General features: G+C 45.7%; 1 protein-coding gene across 2 annotated transcripts in view; it reads left to right on the forward strand.

Annotated features, from left to right (window-relative positions):
* Positions 1 to 3,221: 3,221 nt before the first annotated feature.
* LOC140494791 (uncharacterized) overlaps positions 3,222 to 19,560 on the forward strand; it is a 32,084-nt gene continuing 15,745 nt past the window's right edge. The window contains exons 1-2 of one of the 2 annotated variants that reach the window (XM_072594389.1): positions 3,222 to 3,328; positions 10,094 to 10,273. In XM_072594389.1, the coding sequence (XP_072450490.1) occupies positions 10,207 to 10,273 (67 nt within the window). In that variant the 5' untranslated portion in view covers positions 3,222 to 3,328; positions 10,094 to 10,206. Of the gene's footprint in view, positions 3,329 to 10,028; positions 10,274 to 19,560 lie in introns of those variants that run through there. The other variant, XM_072594390.1, reaches the window with a different exon arrangement.

Raw genomic sequence — 19,560 nt, forward strand, 5'->3', positions numbered from 1 at the left:
AGCCTTTCAGCTCAGCGAGCAAACCTACATTCAAAACCTCAACCTGAGCTACAAATCTTCTCAAAATTCACAATTCAGTATTCTGTATGTTTCAATTAGATCCTCCCTCATCCTTCTAACCTCCATCGAGTATAAACCCAAAGTCCTCAAATGTTCCTCATATGTTAAGCTTTTTATTCCTGGGACTATTCTCGTGAACCTCCTGTGAACAGAAAGCATCCTATCCAGCTGCATCATGGCTTGTTATGACAACTGTTCTGCCCAGGACCGTGAGAAACTACAGAGAGTTGTGAACCCAGCCCAGTCCATCACCAGCCATCCATCCACTGACTCCATCTACCCTTCCCGTTGCCTTGGGAAAGCAGCCAACATCATCAAAGACCCCTCCCACCCCAGTTATACCCTCTTACAGCCTCTCCCGTTGGGCAGAGCATACAAAAGTTTGAAAACACACACCAACAGATTCAAGAACAGCTTCTTCCCTGCTGTTATCAGACTTATGAATGGACCTCTCATATATTAGAGTTGACCTTTCTCAGCACCTCTTCTGTAGCTGGAACACTATATTCTGCATTCTGTTCCATCACCCTGATGGACGTATGGAAGGTACGATTGGTCTGGTTAGCACGCAAAACAATACTTTTAACTGTATTGTGGTACAATTCAAATCAAAGCAAACCAAGACCTGCAGCCATTCTGCCCCTCAGCTGTTGTGCCATGCAATGAAAATGTGGCTGATCTGTTTGTGGCCTCAGCTCCACATTCCTGTCCACCTTCAATAAGCTTTGGCTCCGTCGATCTCTCACTCAATTACAGCTTGAGGAGTGGTTGAATTTGGGGTCGGGGGTGGAGGGGAGTGTGACACAGAGAGGGTGGGGCAAGCTGGCGTTTCCAGTGGAGTAGGTTCTCAGGGTAGGGGTGGGGCAGGAAGAGGAGGGGGCGTTTGGAAAGTTATCGGGGGAAGGTGTGTGTTACAGTGGGTATGGAGGGTTACTCAAAGTGGAGGATTGGGATGTTGCTGGCGTTTGGGAGGGGAGGGGTTATCAGTGGAGGGGAGCGCTCAATGAGTGAGATGGTTACTCAAGACAGCAGGAAGCTGTCTGGTGGGAAGGTCAAGAGGATACATTAGGAGGGCAAGTTACTGGGTCCTGGGGGCAAGAGATGTTGGGAAAGGCATTGTCATTGGAGACTGGGAACAGTGAGATATGGGGATATCAGGCTGGGGCTTACCCATGGTTGGGAAGGAGCTTGCTAGGTTGAGGAAGGGGTTCTAGAGAAGGGACGTGACTGAGAGGGTGATAATTTTGTGGACAGGGTAAGGAGAAGACTGAAGAGCCAAATTTGCGACCCAATCTACTTTCAGTGTTGCAGCTGTAAGCCCACATATGATTTGATTGGAGGTTAAAGTCCTGAGTCAGGATATTCACTGAGTGTGCAAATGATTTGTTTAAAGCAGATATAGTTCAAAACATATCAGAGATTTTTGACAAAGGAAATGTCGCAAGACCGGATTCCTCAACACCGGGAACAGGAAATTTATCTTCATTTCAACATTTCATACTCAGCTCACTGCTAGACTCAAACTTCAACAAGAGAGAATGGAGGGCCTGGGACAGTGAGGGACTGGGACAGTGAGGGCCTGGGACAGTGAGGGCCTGGGACAGTGAGGGCCTGGGACAGTGAGTGACTGGGACAGTGAGGGCCTGGGACAGTGAGGGACTGGGACAGTGAGGGCCTGGGACAGTGAGGGACTGGGATAGTGAGTGACTGGGACAGTGAGTGACTGGGACAGTGAGTGACTGGGACAGTGAGGGCCTGTGACAGTGAGGGCCTGGGATAGTGAGGGCCTAGGACAGTGAGTGACTGGGACAGTGAGGGCCTGGGACAGTGAGTGACTGGGACAGTGAGGGCCTGGGACAGTGAGGGCCTGGGATAGTGAGGGCCTAGGACAGTGAGTGACTGGGACAGTGAGGGACTGGGACAGTGAGGGCCTGGGACAGTGAGTGACTGGGATAGTGAGGGCCTGGGACAGTGAGGGACTGGGACAGTGAGGGACTGGGACAGTGAGGGACTGGGACAGTGAGTGACTGGGATAGTGAGGGCCTGGGACAGTGAGTGACTGGGATAGTGAGGGCCTGGGACAGTGAGGGACTGGGACAGTGAGGGACTGAGGTAATGAAAGACTGAGAGTGAAGGTCTGGGGTAATGAGGAAGGTGGCATGAGGGATGAGGTAGTGAGGGACTGAGGGACTGGAATAGTGAGGACTGAGCGGCTGGAATAGTGAGGGACTGAGGGACTGGAATAGTGAGGACTGAGCGGCTGGAATAGTGAGGGACTGAGAAAGTGAGGGACTGGGATGGTGAGGGAGTGGATGGTGAGGGAGTGGATGGTGAGGGAGTGGGGCAGCGAAGGAGTGGGGCAGTGAGAGAGTGGGGCAGTGAGGGAATGGGGCAGAGGGGCAAGGGAATCGAGGTTGAGGGAGTGAGGAAGTAGGGAGTGTCAAGATAAATTTGTGGAGTAAGGATTGGGTGGTGGGGTGAAGGAGCTGTGAGAAAGATGGTGAAGGAACGGCTGTTGGAGTGGGATTGAAGCAGGATGTAAGGAAGGGGATGAGGGTGTGGCAGGATGGGAGGTGGGGAGAGGTGTAAGGGACAGGATGTGGGTGAATGGATGAGTGAGGGGGATGGTTTGATGGAGGAGTCGAGAGTGTAGTGCTAGAATGTGGCAGTGAGAGGGATGGGATAGTGAGGGATTGAGGGACTGGGATAGTGAGGGATTGAGGGACTGGGATAGTGAGGGATTGAGAGCTGGGATAGTGAGGGATTGAGGGACTGGGATAGTGAGGGATTGAGGGACTGGGATAGTGAGGGATTGAGAGCTGGGATAGTGAGGGATTGAGGGACTGGGATAGTGAGGGATTGAGGGCTGGGATAGTGAGGGATTGAGAGCTGGGATAGTGAGGGATTGAGGGACTGGGATAGTGAGGGATTGAGGGCTGGGATAGTGAGGGATTGAGGGACTGGGATTGTGAGAGACTGGGATAGTGAGGGACTGAGGGCTGGGATAGTGAGGGATTGAGGGCTGGGATTGTGAGAGACTGGGATAGTGAGGGACTGAGGGCTGGGATAGTGAGGGACTGAGAGACTGCAATAGTGAAGGACTGAGGGAGTGAAGGACTGGGTAGTGAGACACTGAGAGGCTGGGATACTGAGGGACTGAGATGGTGAGGGTCTGGGGTTCTGGGACAGTGAGGTTTTCCAGCACTACGCACTCGACTCTGATCTCCAGCATCTGCAGCCCTCACTTTCTCTCGGTTTGATAAAGGAGGTGAGTGAGGGGGTAGTTGGACAGAGAATAGAGGGTGTGTATTTTGGGGTGGGTGCGAGGGTGCATGTGAGGATGCCAGGGTGGCAGAAAAGATGTTTGAGGATTCGCCTCCTGAGGTAGTATGGGCTGAGGTTAGAAACAGGAAAGGAGGCCTATAGAAAACTCCTGTTGGGAGTTTTCTGTAGGCCTCCAAATACTTCTAGAGATGCAGAGGAAAGGATAGCAAAGATAATACTGACAACAGTGAGAGTAACGGGGTAGTTGTTATGAGGTCTTTAACTTTACAAATATTGATTGGAAATACTAGTTTAGATGGGTCAGTTTTTGTCCAATGGGTGCAGGAGGGTTTCCTGACACAATATGTAAACAGGCCAACAAGGGGCGAGGCCACATTAGATTTGGTACTGGGTAATGAACCTGGCCAGGTGTTAGATTTGGAGGTAGATGAGCATTTTGGTAATAGTGACCACAATCTGGTTATGTTTCCTTTAGTGATGGAAAGGGAAAGGTATATACCACAGGGCAAGAGTTATTGCTGGGGGAAAGGCAATCACGATGCGATTAGGCAAGATTTATGATGCATAGAATGGGGAAGGAAACTGCAGGGGATGGGCACAATTGAAATGTGGAGCTTATTCAAGGACCAGCTGCTGTGTGTCCTTGATAAGTATGTACCTGTATGGCGTGAAGGAAGTGGTCAAGCGAGGGAGCCGTGGTTTACTAAAGAAGTTGAATCTATTGCCAAGAGGAAGAAGGCGGCTTATGTTAGGATGAGACGTGAAGGTTCAGTTAGGGCGCATGAGAGTTACAAGTTAACCAGGAAAGACCTAAAGGGAGAGCTAAGAAGAGCCAGAAGGACACATGAAATGTCATTCACAGATGGGATCAAGGAAAACCCGAAGGCTTTCTAAAAGTATATCAGGAATAAAAGAATGACTAGAGAAAGGTGAGGTGAGGGTCAATCAAGGATAGTAGTGAGAAGTTGTACGTGGAGTCTAAGGAGATAGGGGAAGCGCTACATGAATACTTTTCATCAGTATTCACACCAGAAAAAGACAATGTTGTCGAGGAGAATAATGAGATACAGGGTACTAAACTGGATGGGATTCAGGTTCACAAGGAGGAGGTGTTAGCAATTCTGGAGAGTGTGAAAATAGTTAAGTCCCCTGAGCTAGATGGGATTTATCCTGGGATTCTCTGGGAAGCTTGGAAGGAGATTGCAGAGCCTTTGGCTTTGATGTTTATGTTGGCATTGTCTACAGGAATAGTGCCAGAAAGCTGAAGGATAGCAAATGTTGTTCCCTTGTTCAAGAAGGGGAGTAGATACAGTCCCGGTAATTATAGACCAGTGAGCCCTACTTCGGTTATGGGTCAAGTATTGGAAAAGGTTATAAGAGTTGGATTTATAATCATCTTGAAAGGAATAAGTTGGTTAGGGATAGTCAACACAGTTTTGTGAAGGGTAGGTCGTGCCTCACAAACCTTATTAAGTTCTTTGAAATGGTGACCAAACAGGTGGATGAGGGTAAAGTGATTCATGTGGTGTATATGGATTTCAGTAAAGCTTTTGATAAGGTTCCCCATGGTAGGCTATTGCATAAAATATGGAGGCATGAGATTGAAGATGAGTCAGTGGTTTGGATCAGAAATTAGCTAGCTGATAGAAGACAGAGGGTGGTCGTTGATGGGAAATATTCTTCCTGGAGTTCACCTACTAGTGGTGTACCACAAGGGTCTGTTTTGGGGCCATTGCTGTTTGTCATTTTCATAAATGACTGAGATGAGGGCGTAGAAGGGTGAGTTAGTAAATGTGCGGATGACACTAAGGTCGGTGGAGTTGTGGATAGTGATGAAGGATGTTGTAGGTTGCAGAGGGACATAGATAAGCTGCAGAGCTGGGCTGAGAGGTAGCAAATGGAGTGGAAAAGTGTGAGGTGATTCACTTTGGAAGGAGTAACAAGAATGCAGAGTACTGGGCTAATGGTAAGATTCTTGGTAGTGTTGATTAGCAGAGGGATCTCAGTCTCCATGTACATAGATCCCTGAAAGTTGCCACCCAGGTTGATAGGGCTGTTAACCTGGTGTGTTAGCTTTTATTGGTAGAGGGATTGAGTTTCAGAGCCCTGAGACCATGCTGCAGCTGTACAAAATGCTGGTGTAGCAGCACTTGAAATATTGCATACAGTTCTGGTCACCGCATTATAGGAAGGATGTGGAAGCATGGGAAAGGGTTCAGAGGAGATTTACTAGGATGTAGCCTGATTTGGAGGGAAGGTCTTATGAGGAAAAGCTGGGGAACTTGAGACTGTTTTCGTTAGAGAGCAGAAGGTTGAGAGGTGACTTAATTGAGACATATAAGATAATCAGAGGGTTAGATAGGGTGGACAGTGAGAGCCTTTATCCTCAGATGGTGATGGCTATCAATGGAGGACATAGCTTTAAATGGAGGGGTGATAGATATAGGATGGATGTCAGAGGTAGGTTCTTTACTCAGAGTAGTACGGGTGTGGAACACACTGTCTGCAACTGTATTAGACTCGCCAACTTTAAGGGCATTTAAATGATCATTGGATAGGCATATGGACAAGAATGGAATAGTGTAGGTTAGCCAATAGACAATAGGTAAAAACAATGACTACAGATGCTGGAAACCAGATTCTGGATTAGTGGTGCTGGAAGAGCACAGCAGTTCAGGCAGCATCCAAGTAGCTTCGATATCGACGTTTCGGGCAAAAGCTCTTGATGAAGGGCTTTTGCCCGAAACATCGATTTCAAAGCTACTTGGATGCTACCTGAACTGCTGTGCTCTTCCAGCACCACTAATCCAGAAATAGACAATAGGTACAGGAGTAGGCCATTCTGCCCTTCGAGCCAGCACCACCATTCATTATGATCATGGCTGATCATCCTCAATCAGTATCCTGTTCCTGCCTTATCCCCATAACCCTTGATTCCACTATCCTTAAGAGTTCTATCCAAGTCTATCTTGAAAGTATCCAGAGACTTGGCCTCCACAGCCTTCTGGGGCAGAGCATTCCACACACCCACCACTCTCTGGGTGAAGAAGTTTCTCCTCAACTCTGCTCTAAATGGCCCACCCCTTATTTTTAAACTGTGTCCTCTGGTTCGGGACTCACCCATCACCAGAAACATGTTTCCTGCCTCCAGAGTGTCCAATCCTTTAATAATCTTATATATCTCAATCAAATCCCCTCTCTGCCTTCTAAACTCAAGGGTATACAAGCCCAGTTGCTCCAATCTTTCAGCGTAAGATAGTCCTGCCATTCTGGGAATTGACCTCGTGAACCCACGCTGCACTCCCTCAATAGCCAGAATGTTATTCCTCAAATTTGGAGACCAGAACTGCACACAATATTCCAGGTGTGGTCTCACCAGGGACCTGTACAGCTGCAGATGGACCTCTTTGCTTCTATACTCAATTCCTCTTGTTATGAAGGCCAGCATGCTATTAGCTTTCTTCACTACCTGCTGTACCTGCATGCTTGCTTTCATTGACTGATGTACAAGAACACCCAGATCTCTTTGTACTGCCCCTTTACCTACTTGTCTCCATTTAGGTAGTAATCTGCCTTCCTGTTCTTGATACCAAAGTGGATAACGACTCATTTATCCACATTAAACTGCATCTGCCATGTATCTGTCCACTCACCTAACCAGTCCAGGTCACCCTGCAATCTCCTAACATCCTCCTCACATTTCACCCTGCCACCCAGCTTTGTGTCATCAGCAAGTTTGCTAATATTACTGTTAATACCATCATCTATATCATTAATGTATATTGTAAAATGCTGCGGTCCCAGCACTGATTCCTGCGGTACCCCACTGGTCACTGCCTGCCATTCCGAAAGGGAGCCGTTTATCACTACTCTTTGTTTCCTGTCAGCCAACCAATTTTCAATCCAGATCAGTACTTTGCCCCCAATTCCATGTGCCCTAATTTTACTCACTAACCTCCTATGTGGGACTTTATCAAAGGCTTTCTGAAAGTCCAGGTACACTACATCCACTGGATCTCCCTTGTTCATCTTCAGAGTTACATTCTCAAAAAATTCCAGAAGATTAGTCAAGCATGATTTCCCCTTCATAAATCCATGCTGACTCTGTCCTGTTACTACTATCCAGATGTGCCGTAATTTCATCCTTTATAATTGACTCCAGCATCTTTCCTACCACTGAGGTCAGACTAACTGGTCTATAATTCTCTGTTTTCTCTCTCCCTCCTTTCTTAAAAAGTGGGACAACATTAGCCACCGTCCAATCCGCAGGAACTGATCCTGAATCTATAGAACGTTGGAAAATGATCACCAACACATCCACGATTTCTCGAGCCACCTCCTTCAGTACCCTGGGATGTGGGCCATCAGGTCCCGGGGACTTATCAGCCTTCAGACCTGACACCAATTCCTGGCAAATATAAATTCCCTTCAGTTCAGGTCCTTCAGCCACTGTTACCTCAGGGAGATTGCTTTTGTCTTCCCCAGTGAACACAGATCTGAAGTACCAATTCAACTCTTCTGCCATTTCTTTGTTCCCCGTAATATATTCCTCTGTTTCTGTCTTCAAGGGCCCAATTTTAGTCTTAACCATTTTTTTTCCTTTCACATACCTAAAAAAGCTTTTAGTATCCTCCTTTATATTTTTGGTCAGTTTACCTTCATACCTCATTTTTTCTCTGCGTATTTCCTTCTTAGTAATCCTCTGTTGTACTTTAAAAGCTTCCCATTCCTCCGTTTTCCCACTCATCTTTGCTATGTTATACTTTTTCCCTTTTGACATTATATGTTTCTTAACTTCGCTGTCAGCCATGGCCACCCCTGCCTCCCCTTAGGATCTTTCTTCCTTACTGGAATGAACTGATCCTGCATCTTCTGCATTATACCCAGAAATACCTGTCATTGTTCCTCCACTGCCATCCTTGCTAAGGTATTGCACCATTGAACTTTGGCCAGCTCCTCCCTCATAACTCCATAGTTCCCTTTATTCAACTGAAATATTGTCACTTCTGATTGTACCCTCTCCCTCTCAAATTGCAGATTAAAGCTTATTGTATTATGATCACTACTTCCCAATGGCTCCTTCACTTCGAGGTCCCTGATCAAATCCGGTTCATTGCACAACACCAGATCCAGAATTGTCTTCTCCCTGGTAGGCTCCAGCACCAGCTGTGCTAAGAATCCATCTTGGAGGCACTCCACAAACTCCCTTTCTTGAGGTCCAATACCATCCTGATTCTCCCAGTCTACCTGCATGTTGAAATCCCCCATAACGACTGTAGTAAAATCTTTGTGACAGGCCAATTTCAGCTCCTGATTCAACTTACATCCGACATCCAGACTACTGTTCGGGGGCCTGTAGATAACTCTCAAGAGGGTCTTTTTACCCTTAGCATTTCTTAGCTCTATCCACACTGACTCTACATCCCCTGATTCTTGGTTCTCCCACACAAGGGGCTGAATGTCATTCCTTACCAACAGGGCCACCCCACCCCCTCTGCCCGTCAGTCTGTCCTTACGATAGCATGCATAGCCTTGAATATTCATTTCCCAGGCCCTGTCCACTTGAAGCCATGTCTCAGCTATCCCCACAATACCGTATCTGCCAATTTCCAAATGAGCCTCAAGCTCACCCACCTTATTTCTAATGCTTTGTGCATTCATATATAATATTTTTAATTTGTTACTGCGCTCACCCTTCCTATCAATCCCTATTTCACTCAACCTTACGGCATGATCCCTTTTTGAATTTTCTGCTCCATTGATACTGTTGTCTTTCTTGACTTCTCTTGTTCTAACTTTCCCTTCAATTTCCTTAAACTTCCAGTTTGTCCCCCCCCCCGCTATTTAGTTTAAACGCAACTGTGTTGCAGTGACAAACCTACCTGCTAGAATGCTGGTCCCCCACCTATTAAGGTGCAACCCGTCCCTCTTGTATAATTTATCCATACCGCTAAACATATCCCAGTGATCTAAGAACTTCCTGCACCAGTTGCCCGGCCACACGTTCAAGTCCATTATCTCCCTGTTCCTGGCCTCTCCAGCCTGAGGAACTGGAAGCAAACCGGAGATAACCACCCTGGATATCCTGCTTTTCAGCCTTCTTCTGAGTTCTCCGAAGTCCCGCTGTAGAATGTCCCTCCTCTTCTTCCCGACATCATTTATGCCGACATGTACCACCACCTCTGGATCTTCACCTTCGCCCTTGAGGATTTCCTGCACACTGTCTGCAATGTCCTTAATCCTGGCACCAGGAAGGCAACACACCATCCTCAAATCCCGCTTGTTGCCACAGAAACCCCGTTCAGTTCCTCTCACTATGGAGTCCCCTATTACCAAGCTGTGTGTGATGTCTGACTCCTCGGCTCTGCCTGCGCACCAACTTTTGATTGACAGACCTGACCGCCTCACGGACTGACAGTGTTGTCTGTCTCTACTGTTTCCAAAAGATTCAACCTGTTCCTGACAGGTACTTCCCCCGGGCTCTCTTGCACTTGTCTCCTCTCTGCCCTCCTCACCGTCTTCTCCCTTCTACTCTCTTCCGATATGGTCGGTGTAGGCTTCAGATTGGTTCCACAGGTCAGCAAAACATCGAGGGCTGAACGACCTGGACTGTGCTGGAATGTTTTATGTTCTATGAGATAGTGGCTCTCAGGTCCTGGGGGCAGGGAAGGTCAAGGGGTTTGTTTTAGGATCATGCGGGCTTTTGGTCATTTCCACCTGTTCGGCAATGGCGGTTTCTGGCCAGCAGGAGGAGCAGTGCCGCACTGCCGGGGAACACCTGGAACATTCTCGCTTTAAGAGTGAAAATATTGGTTGAACACCTTTTAATGTGAGCAGCGAGACGGAGAAGTTACCTGGAAGATGATGGCACCAAGATTAGAAGAAATCTTTTATATTTGTCTCTGTATTGGCCTTGCCTGTACACAGAGTGAGTGATGTTACGTATTTTTGGTTATGTTTGTGTGCTGAGATTAATTGGTATTCGTTCAAAACTTTTAACAAAACTTTTGAGGAAACTTTTAAGGAAGCATTTTGTTGACGTGTCAAACAGGTGACGGGCAGATTTCTTTTCAGTCAACATTTCTGCAGCTTGATAAAGAGTTTTAAAAGTTTTCAGAAGAACTAGAGTCAAAACTGCTCGCGACCTTTGCCTACTGTTGCACCTTGTAATAATTTACAAATATATTTCTTCACTTTCACACCACTCCCTGGAGCGTTTCCCGAGCAGGAACTTAGCGCTGAACTAATCCTGATTCCCTCCTGACTGCAGAATTCATTCCCGTTTCAATCGGGTCTTGTTAAATATCATCAAACTTCACTGAACCAGGTCTGAACTGTACAGCAACTTCCCTGGAGAGAGATTCCAGTCTGTAACTCACTCCTGGGTTACTCTGTATACAAACCACCCCAAACCCCTTGATTAGATTCCAGTCCTGGGTAACTTATTATCTACAATGGTGATCACTTCAGGCGATCCCAGAATTGCTTGAGGAGGTTTTCTGCTGTAACGCCTGTGGTTCAGTGGTTAGCACCCAGACCAAGAGGTTTTGCTTTGAGTGACTGGAGTCCCTGTTTTCTGAGGTTTTTGCAGGAGCTCTGGTCTGATTTCCTCAGAGGGATGGCTGCACCATGGGCAATGTCTTCTTGAAGCTGGCCATTGGAAAGGGGTTGTTATCGCGGTCTAACGTCAGGGTGTGTTTTTAAAAATGAGTGAAAAGGTGGTGTTAATGTTCTAGACCTGGGATTAGTAACTCACTTGGGTCTTCCTGGCAACTCCCAGAATTAAAGCTTAATGCTTTTATTGTGAAGCCTGGAATGAAGTCTCGGCAAAATATATAGGATTACACTCTATAGGGTTACATTCTATAAGTTTATATTTTCACTGATGTCCCCAGAACATTCACTGAGTTTTTGGATTAAACTTGTATAGCAATAACACCATTAGGCTTTCATCTCCCCAAAGTCCCTGGGGTGGGGGAGTCCAGAACTAGAGAGCATAGGTTTAAGTGGAGAGGGGAAAGATTTAAGAGGGAGCTAAGGGGCAACATTTTCACACAGAGGGTGGTACGTGTATGGAATTAGCTGCCAGAGGAAGTGGTGGAGGCTGGTACAATTGCAACATTTAAAAGGCATCTGGATGGGTATATGAATAGGAAGGGTTTGGAGGGATATGGGCCAAGTGCTGGCAAATGGGACTAGATTAATTTAGAATATCTGGTCGGTGTGGACAAGTTGGACCGAAGGGTCTGTTTCCGTGCTGTACTTCTCTATGACTCTATGACTTAGCATCACCAACTCTCTGGGGTTGAGAATTCCAACAGAACACAACCAACTCTGGGTTGTAATGGAAAGAACATGAAAAAAAACTGTTTCCTTATCTCAGTGCGGCCCAAGCCTTGCTCTGAGATTTGAAACCCCCAGCTAAGGGAGAACCTGCAGACACCTTGCCAAAGCCCTGAGCAGTTATAAGTTTTCTTTATTCTTTCATGGGGAACAGGTGTCACAGCCAAGGCCAGCTTTTGTTGCCCATCCCTAATTGTCCCTGAACAGAGTGGCTTGCTAGGTCATGTCTGAGGGCAGTTCAGAGTTATGGAGGTTATGGAGATAAGGCTGGAACAGGATACTGATTGGGAATGATCAGCCATGATCATATTGAATGGCGGTGCAGGCTCGAAGGGCTGAATGGCCTACTCCTGCATCTATTGTCTATTGTCTATTGTCTATTGTCAGCGACATTGCTGTGGGTCTGGAGTCACATCGAGGCCAGACCAGGTCAGGATGGCAGCTTCCTTCCCTCAAGGACTTTAGAAGAATCGATTATAGTTATTGAAGTCTCTATTGTTAATATTACATTTTAATTATAGATTTATTAGTTGAATTCCATCAAACGCCACAGTGGGATGTGAACTCAGGTCCGCAGAGTCTGGGACTCTGGATCGTTAGGCGAGTGATAATATTGCAGTTAGCGGAGTTGGCTGGACAGTTGGTATTTTTAAATTCAAAAATATACTTAATTCATAAAACAACCTCTTTGTATGTATACATTGACACAAAAACAGTTTGGTTCTGCACAGTTGAATATCAAGTAAACACACAAATTATTGGAGTTTGACCTTATACAAACCCAAAGCCCTCTCTTCCACATACAATATTAATATTTACATATACTTGAGGCACTAGGAGTGTCTGATAACTGAATGGACCCTCATTTAATTTCAGCAGGAAGACCTCAGACAATGGTCTTTCCCCACTGTGTGTTAGCAGCAGCTCCAAAGCAACATTTATTCCTCGACCTTGAAATGTGCCAGACTGTGACACTCAGTTGGGATTAGCTCCTTGCTCTAGGAGACCAACAAGGTTCAGGCAGACCAAAGAGCAACTTTCACTGAGTCCTCCAGATACAGTCGATGTTTGTCTTGGTGTGCACCTCAGGGAACAGACCGTGGAGCACAGAGTCCCATGGCACAGAGCTGCTCGGGATGAACCTCGACACAAACCACTGCATCTTCCTCCAGATTCCCTTCACAAAGGCACATTCCAGAAGGAGATGTCTGACAGTCTCTACCCCTCCCCAGCCGCTTCGAGTGCAATGTGCAGTGGCAGCATCTGACGGGTAGTGCCCTTCTCACCACCAGCCTTGGTGCTTGTTGAAAAGTTCTGGTGATGGGGCATTCTGCCAAATGACTTTGACACTCTGCTCAGGGAGCCACACAGCAGAATCCACCCTCTCTACCCTAAGGGACAGCTACTTAGTGAGGCTAACCTCATAGGTTCAGTTGCTGCACCAGCTGAAGTTACCCTGATAAAACTGTCCTTCTCAACCTCTCCCCAAACCTGAGGTGTGGTGACCTTCAGGTTGAACCACCAGCAGCCATCTCTCACTAATGAGAGAGCAGCCATATGGTCACCTGGTCGAATCATAATGACTTTCCCTTTGTTGTACCACTTTACCACCTTCTAAGGCTTGTGAGGGTACTGACCCTTATTTATCTCAATCTGTCTTCATTGGACCTTCTGAAGGAGAATCCAAAGGGTTTTTACAAATGCATTAAAGACAAAACAGTAACTCGGGAGAGAATAGGACCCCTCAAAGATCAACAAGGCAGCCTTTGTGTGGAACCACAGATGGGGCAGAAACTAATCGAGTATTTTGCATCAGTATTTACTGTGGAAAAGGACATGGAAGATATAGAATGTAGGGAAATAATGGTAACATCTTGAAAAATGTCCATATTACAGAGCAATATTGCTGGATGTTTGAAACGCATAAAAGTGGATAAACCCCAGAACTTAATCAGGTGTATCCTGGAACTCTGTGGGAAGCTAGAGAAGTGATTGCTGGGCCTCTTACTGAGCTACTTGGATCATCGATAGTCACAGGTGAGGTGCCTGAAGACTGGAGATTGGCTAATGTAGTGCCACTGTTTAAGAAGGGTAGTAAGGACAAGTCAGGGGATAGACCAGTGAGCCTGACCTCGGTGGTGGGCAAGTTGTTGGAGGGAATCCTGAGGGACAGGATGTGCATGTATTTGGAAAGGCAGGGACTGATTAGGGATAGTCAACATGGCTTTGTGTGTGGGAAATCATGTCTCACAAACTTGAGTTTATTGAAGTAACAAAGAGGATTGATGAGGGGGAGAGGAAAGTGTGATCTATATTGACTTCAGTAATGCATTTGACAAAGTTCCCCATGGGAGACTGTTTAGCAAGGTTAGATCTCATGGAATACAGGGAGAGCTCGCCATTTGGATACAGAACAGGCTCAAAGGTAGAAGACAGAGGGTTGTGGTGGAGGGCTGTTTTTCTAGACTGGAGGCCTGTGACCAGTGGAGTGCCACAAGGATCGGTGCTGGGTCCACTACTTTCCATCATTTATATAAATGATTTGGATGTGAGCATAAGAGGTACAATTAGTAAGTTTGCAGATGACACCAAATTTGGAGGTGTAGTGGACAGCGAAGAAGGTTACCTCAGATTACAACAGGATCTGGACCAGAAGGGCCAATGGGCTGAGAAGTGGCAGATGGAGTTTAATTCAGATAAATGTGAGGTGCTGCATTTTGGGAAACCAAATCTTAGCAGGACTTATACACTTAATGGTAAGGTCCGAGGGAGTGTTGCTGAACAAAGAGACCTTGGAGTGCAGGTTCATAGCTCCTTGAAAGTGGAGTCGCAGGTAGATAGGATAGTGAAGAAGGCGTTTGGTATGCTTTTCTTTATTGGTCAGAGTATTGAGTACAGGAGTTGGGAGGTCATGTTGCAGCTGTACAGGACATTGGTTAGGCCACTTTTGGAATATTGCCTGCAATTCTGGTCTCCTTCCTACTGGACAGATGTTGTGAAACTTGAAAGAGTTCAGAAAAGATTTACAAGGATGTTGCCAGGGTTGGAGGATTTGAGCCATTGGGGGAGGTTGAATGGTCTAGGGCTGTTTTCCCTGGATCGTCGGAGGCTGAGGGATGACCTTGTGGAGGTTTATAAAATCATGAGAGACATGGATAGGATAAATAGACAAAGTCTTTTCCCTGGGGGTCGGGGAGTCCAGAACTAGAGGGCATAGGTTTAGGGTGAGAGGGGAAAGATATAAAAGAGACCTAAGGGGCAACTGTTTCATGCAGCGGGTGGTACATTTACGGAATGAGCTGCCAGTGGAAACGGTGGAGGCTGGTACAATTGCAACATTTAAAAGGCATTTAGTTGGGTATATGAATAGGAAGCGTTTGGAGGGATATGGGCCGGGTGCTGGCAGGTGGGACTAGATTGGGTTGGGATATCTGGTTAGCATGGATGAATTGGACCGAAGGGTCTGTTTCCACGCTGTACATCTCTATGACTCTATGATCATCTCAGGAATCAATCGGTTTCATTGTTTCTTCTGAGACAATGCCTCAGGTAATGGACTGTTTGGCCCTGTGTGTAATAAAGTGAAAGGAAAGCATCCTGTGGAGGTCACAATCATGTTTTTCCAGTCTATCTGCTCTTGCTGTGATTTAACAGTCTGTTCAGGATGCACTACAAATAAGTAGAAAAACATTGACCCTTGATTACACCTTGATGACCTAAAGACTTTCCAAAATGTTTCACAGTTAATAACGTTTTTCCTCAAAGTGAGTTGCTGTTGGAACATGAAACCGGTCGTAGTGAATGGCACAATCTCACAAATAGCAGGGAAATTGTAATTATTTAAACAATTGGGTCTTATGTTTAATTAAAGATTTAAACTCAAAAGTCCCTTAACCAAATAAAAACAGGAAGTTCAGTTTTGTTCAGAGTATTGGTCACCTCCTTTCAGGCAGTATGTAATGATGTTGGAAATATTTCAGAGAAGGTTTCCCAGACTAATACCTGGAAGGGGTGGATTGTATAATGAGGAACGATTGGACAGGTCAGGGCTTGTATCTCCTGGTGTTTAGAAAAGTCAGAGGTGACTTGTTTGAAAAATATATGATCCAGAGGGACATTGACCGGGAAAGAATATTTCCTCTTGTGGAAGATTCTTGAATAAGGGTTAACTGATAAAAAATTGGGGTGGGGGGTGGTCACTGATTTAACAGACTTCTCTTGTCTCAGACTGTCATGAGTCTTTGAATATTTTTTAAGTTGGAGGTTTATGTGTCGTCGTCATAGATCATACAGCACGGAAACAGACCCTTCAGTACAATTCGTCCATGCCGACCATGTTTCCCAAATTAAACTCGAACCAGCTGCCTGCATATAGCCCAAATCCCTCTAAATCCTTCCCATTCTGTACCCATCCAAATGTCTTTTAAATGTTGTAACTGTACCTGCATTCACAACTTCTTCTGGCAGCTCATTCCACATACAAAGCAAATAAGGAGTGAAAGGTTATCGGAGGCAGGCGGGAACATGGATTTGAGGTTAAAATCAGACCAGTCATGATCAAATTGAATGGGCAAGCAGGTTTGAAGGGTCAAGTGGCCTACACCTTCTTGTTTGTATATTGTGATATGGAGGAGCCGGTGTTGGACTGGGGTGGACAAGATTAGAAACCACACAACAACGGGTCACAGTCCAACAGGTTTATTTGAAATCACAGGCTTTTGAAGCAGTGCTGCTTCATCAGGTGATGTCAGCACTCCGTAAGCTTGTGATTTCAAATAAACCTCTTGGACTGTAACGTGGTGTGTGATCTCTGACTTTGTACATATGTTAACATGGAATTTTCCAGCGCATCTGGTAACACCTGCAGAGAGAAAAACATAGAATATAGGAGTAGAAATAGGCCATTTGTCTCTTTGAACCTGCTCCACTGTTCATTATGATCACAGCTGACCATCAGCCTCAGTCCCTTGTTCTCACTGTCTACCCATACCCTTTGGTCCCTTTAATCCTAAGAACTATGTATAACTCCTTCCCAAAAACATTCAATGGTTTGGCATCAGCCACTTTCTGTGGTAGGGAATTCCCACGGCTCCCCAGTCTCTGAGTGAAGAAATTTCTCCTCAGCTCAGTCCAACATGGCTTAACCCATATAACTAGCCTGTGGCCCCTTATTAGGAATATCCTTCCAGCATTTAACATAGTGTAATCCTATCAGAATTTAATAGGTTTGCATGCAAACAGTTAAATTGCATGTTGGAGGCTTTACAGAACAGTAATAATGAAATGAAACCAGAAAGTGCTGGAGAAACTCAACAAGTCTGGCAGCATCTATGGAGAGAGAAAAACAGAGTTAATGTTTCAGGTTCAGAGACACATCTTCACAACTGTTAGCTCTATTTCGCTCCACATATATTGCCAAACCAGTTGAGTTTCTCCAGCAATTTCTGTTTTTGTTTTAGATCTCCAACATCTGTAATTCTTTGTTTTATTATAGTAATGATGACCTTTAACCTTCGAGTGAGAATCGAGCAATGGGGAGTTCTTCCAGGTCTCCAGGCCCAATGTCTATACTTTAACAGAATGTGAAAACACAGCATTGTCAGATTAGTGTCTGTCGAATCCCGCTGTTAAAGTTAGAAATATATGTCCCTTTAAGACTCCAACAAACATCAGTTCCAGAGTTAATTGGGAACAGATAGTGTTCAATGGACTTTGTATTTAAGAGTTGAGTTCTTGTGGGCGATTGCACAACCCTTTGACTTATTTGAAAAATCTTTTGCAATGCATTTGATTATACTTCAGCCACATGCTCCTGATCTTTGGGGATTTGATGTGGAATGGTATGAGCAAGTCAGAAGATCTTCTATGGGTCTGCCCCTGGAACTGGCCAGGTTGGCCATTAGCAGGTCCAGGCAGTGAGCTGTGGAGAGGATCATAGCTGCTGACTCTCTGCCCCTCTTTGTCCTTGAAGAGGGAGCACATGGTGTTCACCAATACCCCAGTCTCTAGTGAGAGAGATGGACACTGCAGGGGGAGAGTACTCTACCTCCCCTTCCAACTCCATTCTGATTTAATCCCACCCCCACCTCTCCCTCACCTGTGAGGTGTTGCAATCCCCCTTGATGGGCGTTGTGTGTAAATTAATCATTTGAAAAACACAAGTGATTTATTGATTGGGGTTAGATTAGATTAGATTCCCTACAGTGTGAAAGCAGGCCCTTTGGCCCAACCAGTTCACACCAACCCTCCGAAGAGTAACCCACCCAGACCCATTTCTCTCTGACTAATGCACCTAACACTATGGGCAATTTAGCATGGCCAATGGTTAATAGGTGTGAAAAAAATCCATGGGCAATTTGGTGATGGAGAGGAAAAACATTCAGTTATGTGTAGGAGCACTCTGGATATAAAAACAGAAAAAAGAAGCTGAACGCTGGGGGAAAGAGTGGTGTAATGATGATGTCACTCAAGTCATATCCTCGAGCCCCAGACTAATGTTTAGATGTTTGAGTTCAAATCCCACCATAACATCGGATGGAACTCAGTTACTGAACCTTGAACCAGAGTTTCAGTTGTGAACACGGTGGGGCGGGGTGGGGGGAGGGGGTGGATATTAGATGAAGAAGTAAAGAGCTGAATCAGGTTCAGTGAAGGGGGAGGGGTAGATTTGCTCAGCTAGCTAGTTTACTGCTAAGGACACCAACAGTGCAGGTTCAATTCTCACACCCGCTGAGAGGTCACCACAAAGGTCCCACCTTCTCTCCTGAGGCTTGGTAACCCTCAGGTTAAATGTCACCGCCCAGTTGACTCACACTGTGTTGTACAGCCTGTCTTATGATTGAGAAACACATACAAACCGCAATGAAATTTTCACACAGTGCTCTCAAAAGGGGACTTGTGTGTCCCTGCCTCTGGACCAGGAGGGCTAGGTTCGAGTCTCACCTGCACCGGAGGTGCATTACAATATCCCTGCGCATTGATGAAATGGAGGACTGCAGATGCTGGAGATTGGAGTCAAGATTTGATGCTGCAAAAGCCTTGATGAAACATTGACTCTCCTGCTCCTCGGATGCTACCTGGCCTGCTCTGCTTTTCCAGCACCACACTCTCGACTCCAATATCCCTGAGTATGTTCATTCGAAAGTATGAAACAGCTGAATTCTGACTTGTACATTGTTCTTTCAATGAGAAACATTGGTGATTTAGCTAGTAATAAAAATTATTTATAGGTGTGTAATGGCATCGCAGGACGGAATAGAAAGAAACCAAGCTGTCCAGAAGACACGCTTCCTCCATAACAAACCTGAGCAGTTGATAAAAATATCTAGAAGTTGATTGAACAAATCAAGACATTCAGGATTAAAGACCCTGAGGGAGACTGGAGGGCCACAACAGTTCCAATCTAATCCCATCCTTGCACTGATCTTCTCATAACAAACCCTGCTCCAGAATGTTACCTCAACAGCCACTTCCTCCACGGATCATGATAATTCTTCAGTTTAACCAGAGTGGTGATATGGCCAATTATACAGATTTCAGGCTGTCGAAACCAAAAGGAAAAACACTCCATCTTTTATGGTTAGGTTCATGTCAGGGTATCCTTGGAGAGAGAGCATGTGGTGCTCACTGGTAAACTTGAAGTATTTGAGTAGAGGCAGGGCACCAAGGAGGTTGGGTCCATTATATTTCCCATCAACACCATTTTGATTTAATCCGCTGCTTTACTGCCTCTGCTTGTTTGGTTTTTGTTCATGTTACACTGCCCCTGGTGTTTGTGATTCATTAATTGGATTTAAATCCAGTGATAAGTTTATTTAAAACAAACAATCTGACTTCTTCCCCAATCATCCCCTGTCATTTGGACAGAAAAAG

This window comes from Chiloscyllium punctatum, chromosome 24 (assembly GCF_047496795.1).
Source record: "Chiloscyllium punctatum isolate Juve2018m chromosome 24, sChiPun1.3, whole genome shotgun sequence".
Lineage (NCBI taxonomy): Eukaryota > Metazoa > Chordata > Chondrichthyes > Orectolobiformes > Hemiscylliidae > Chiloscyllium > Chiloscyllium punctatum.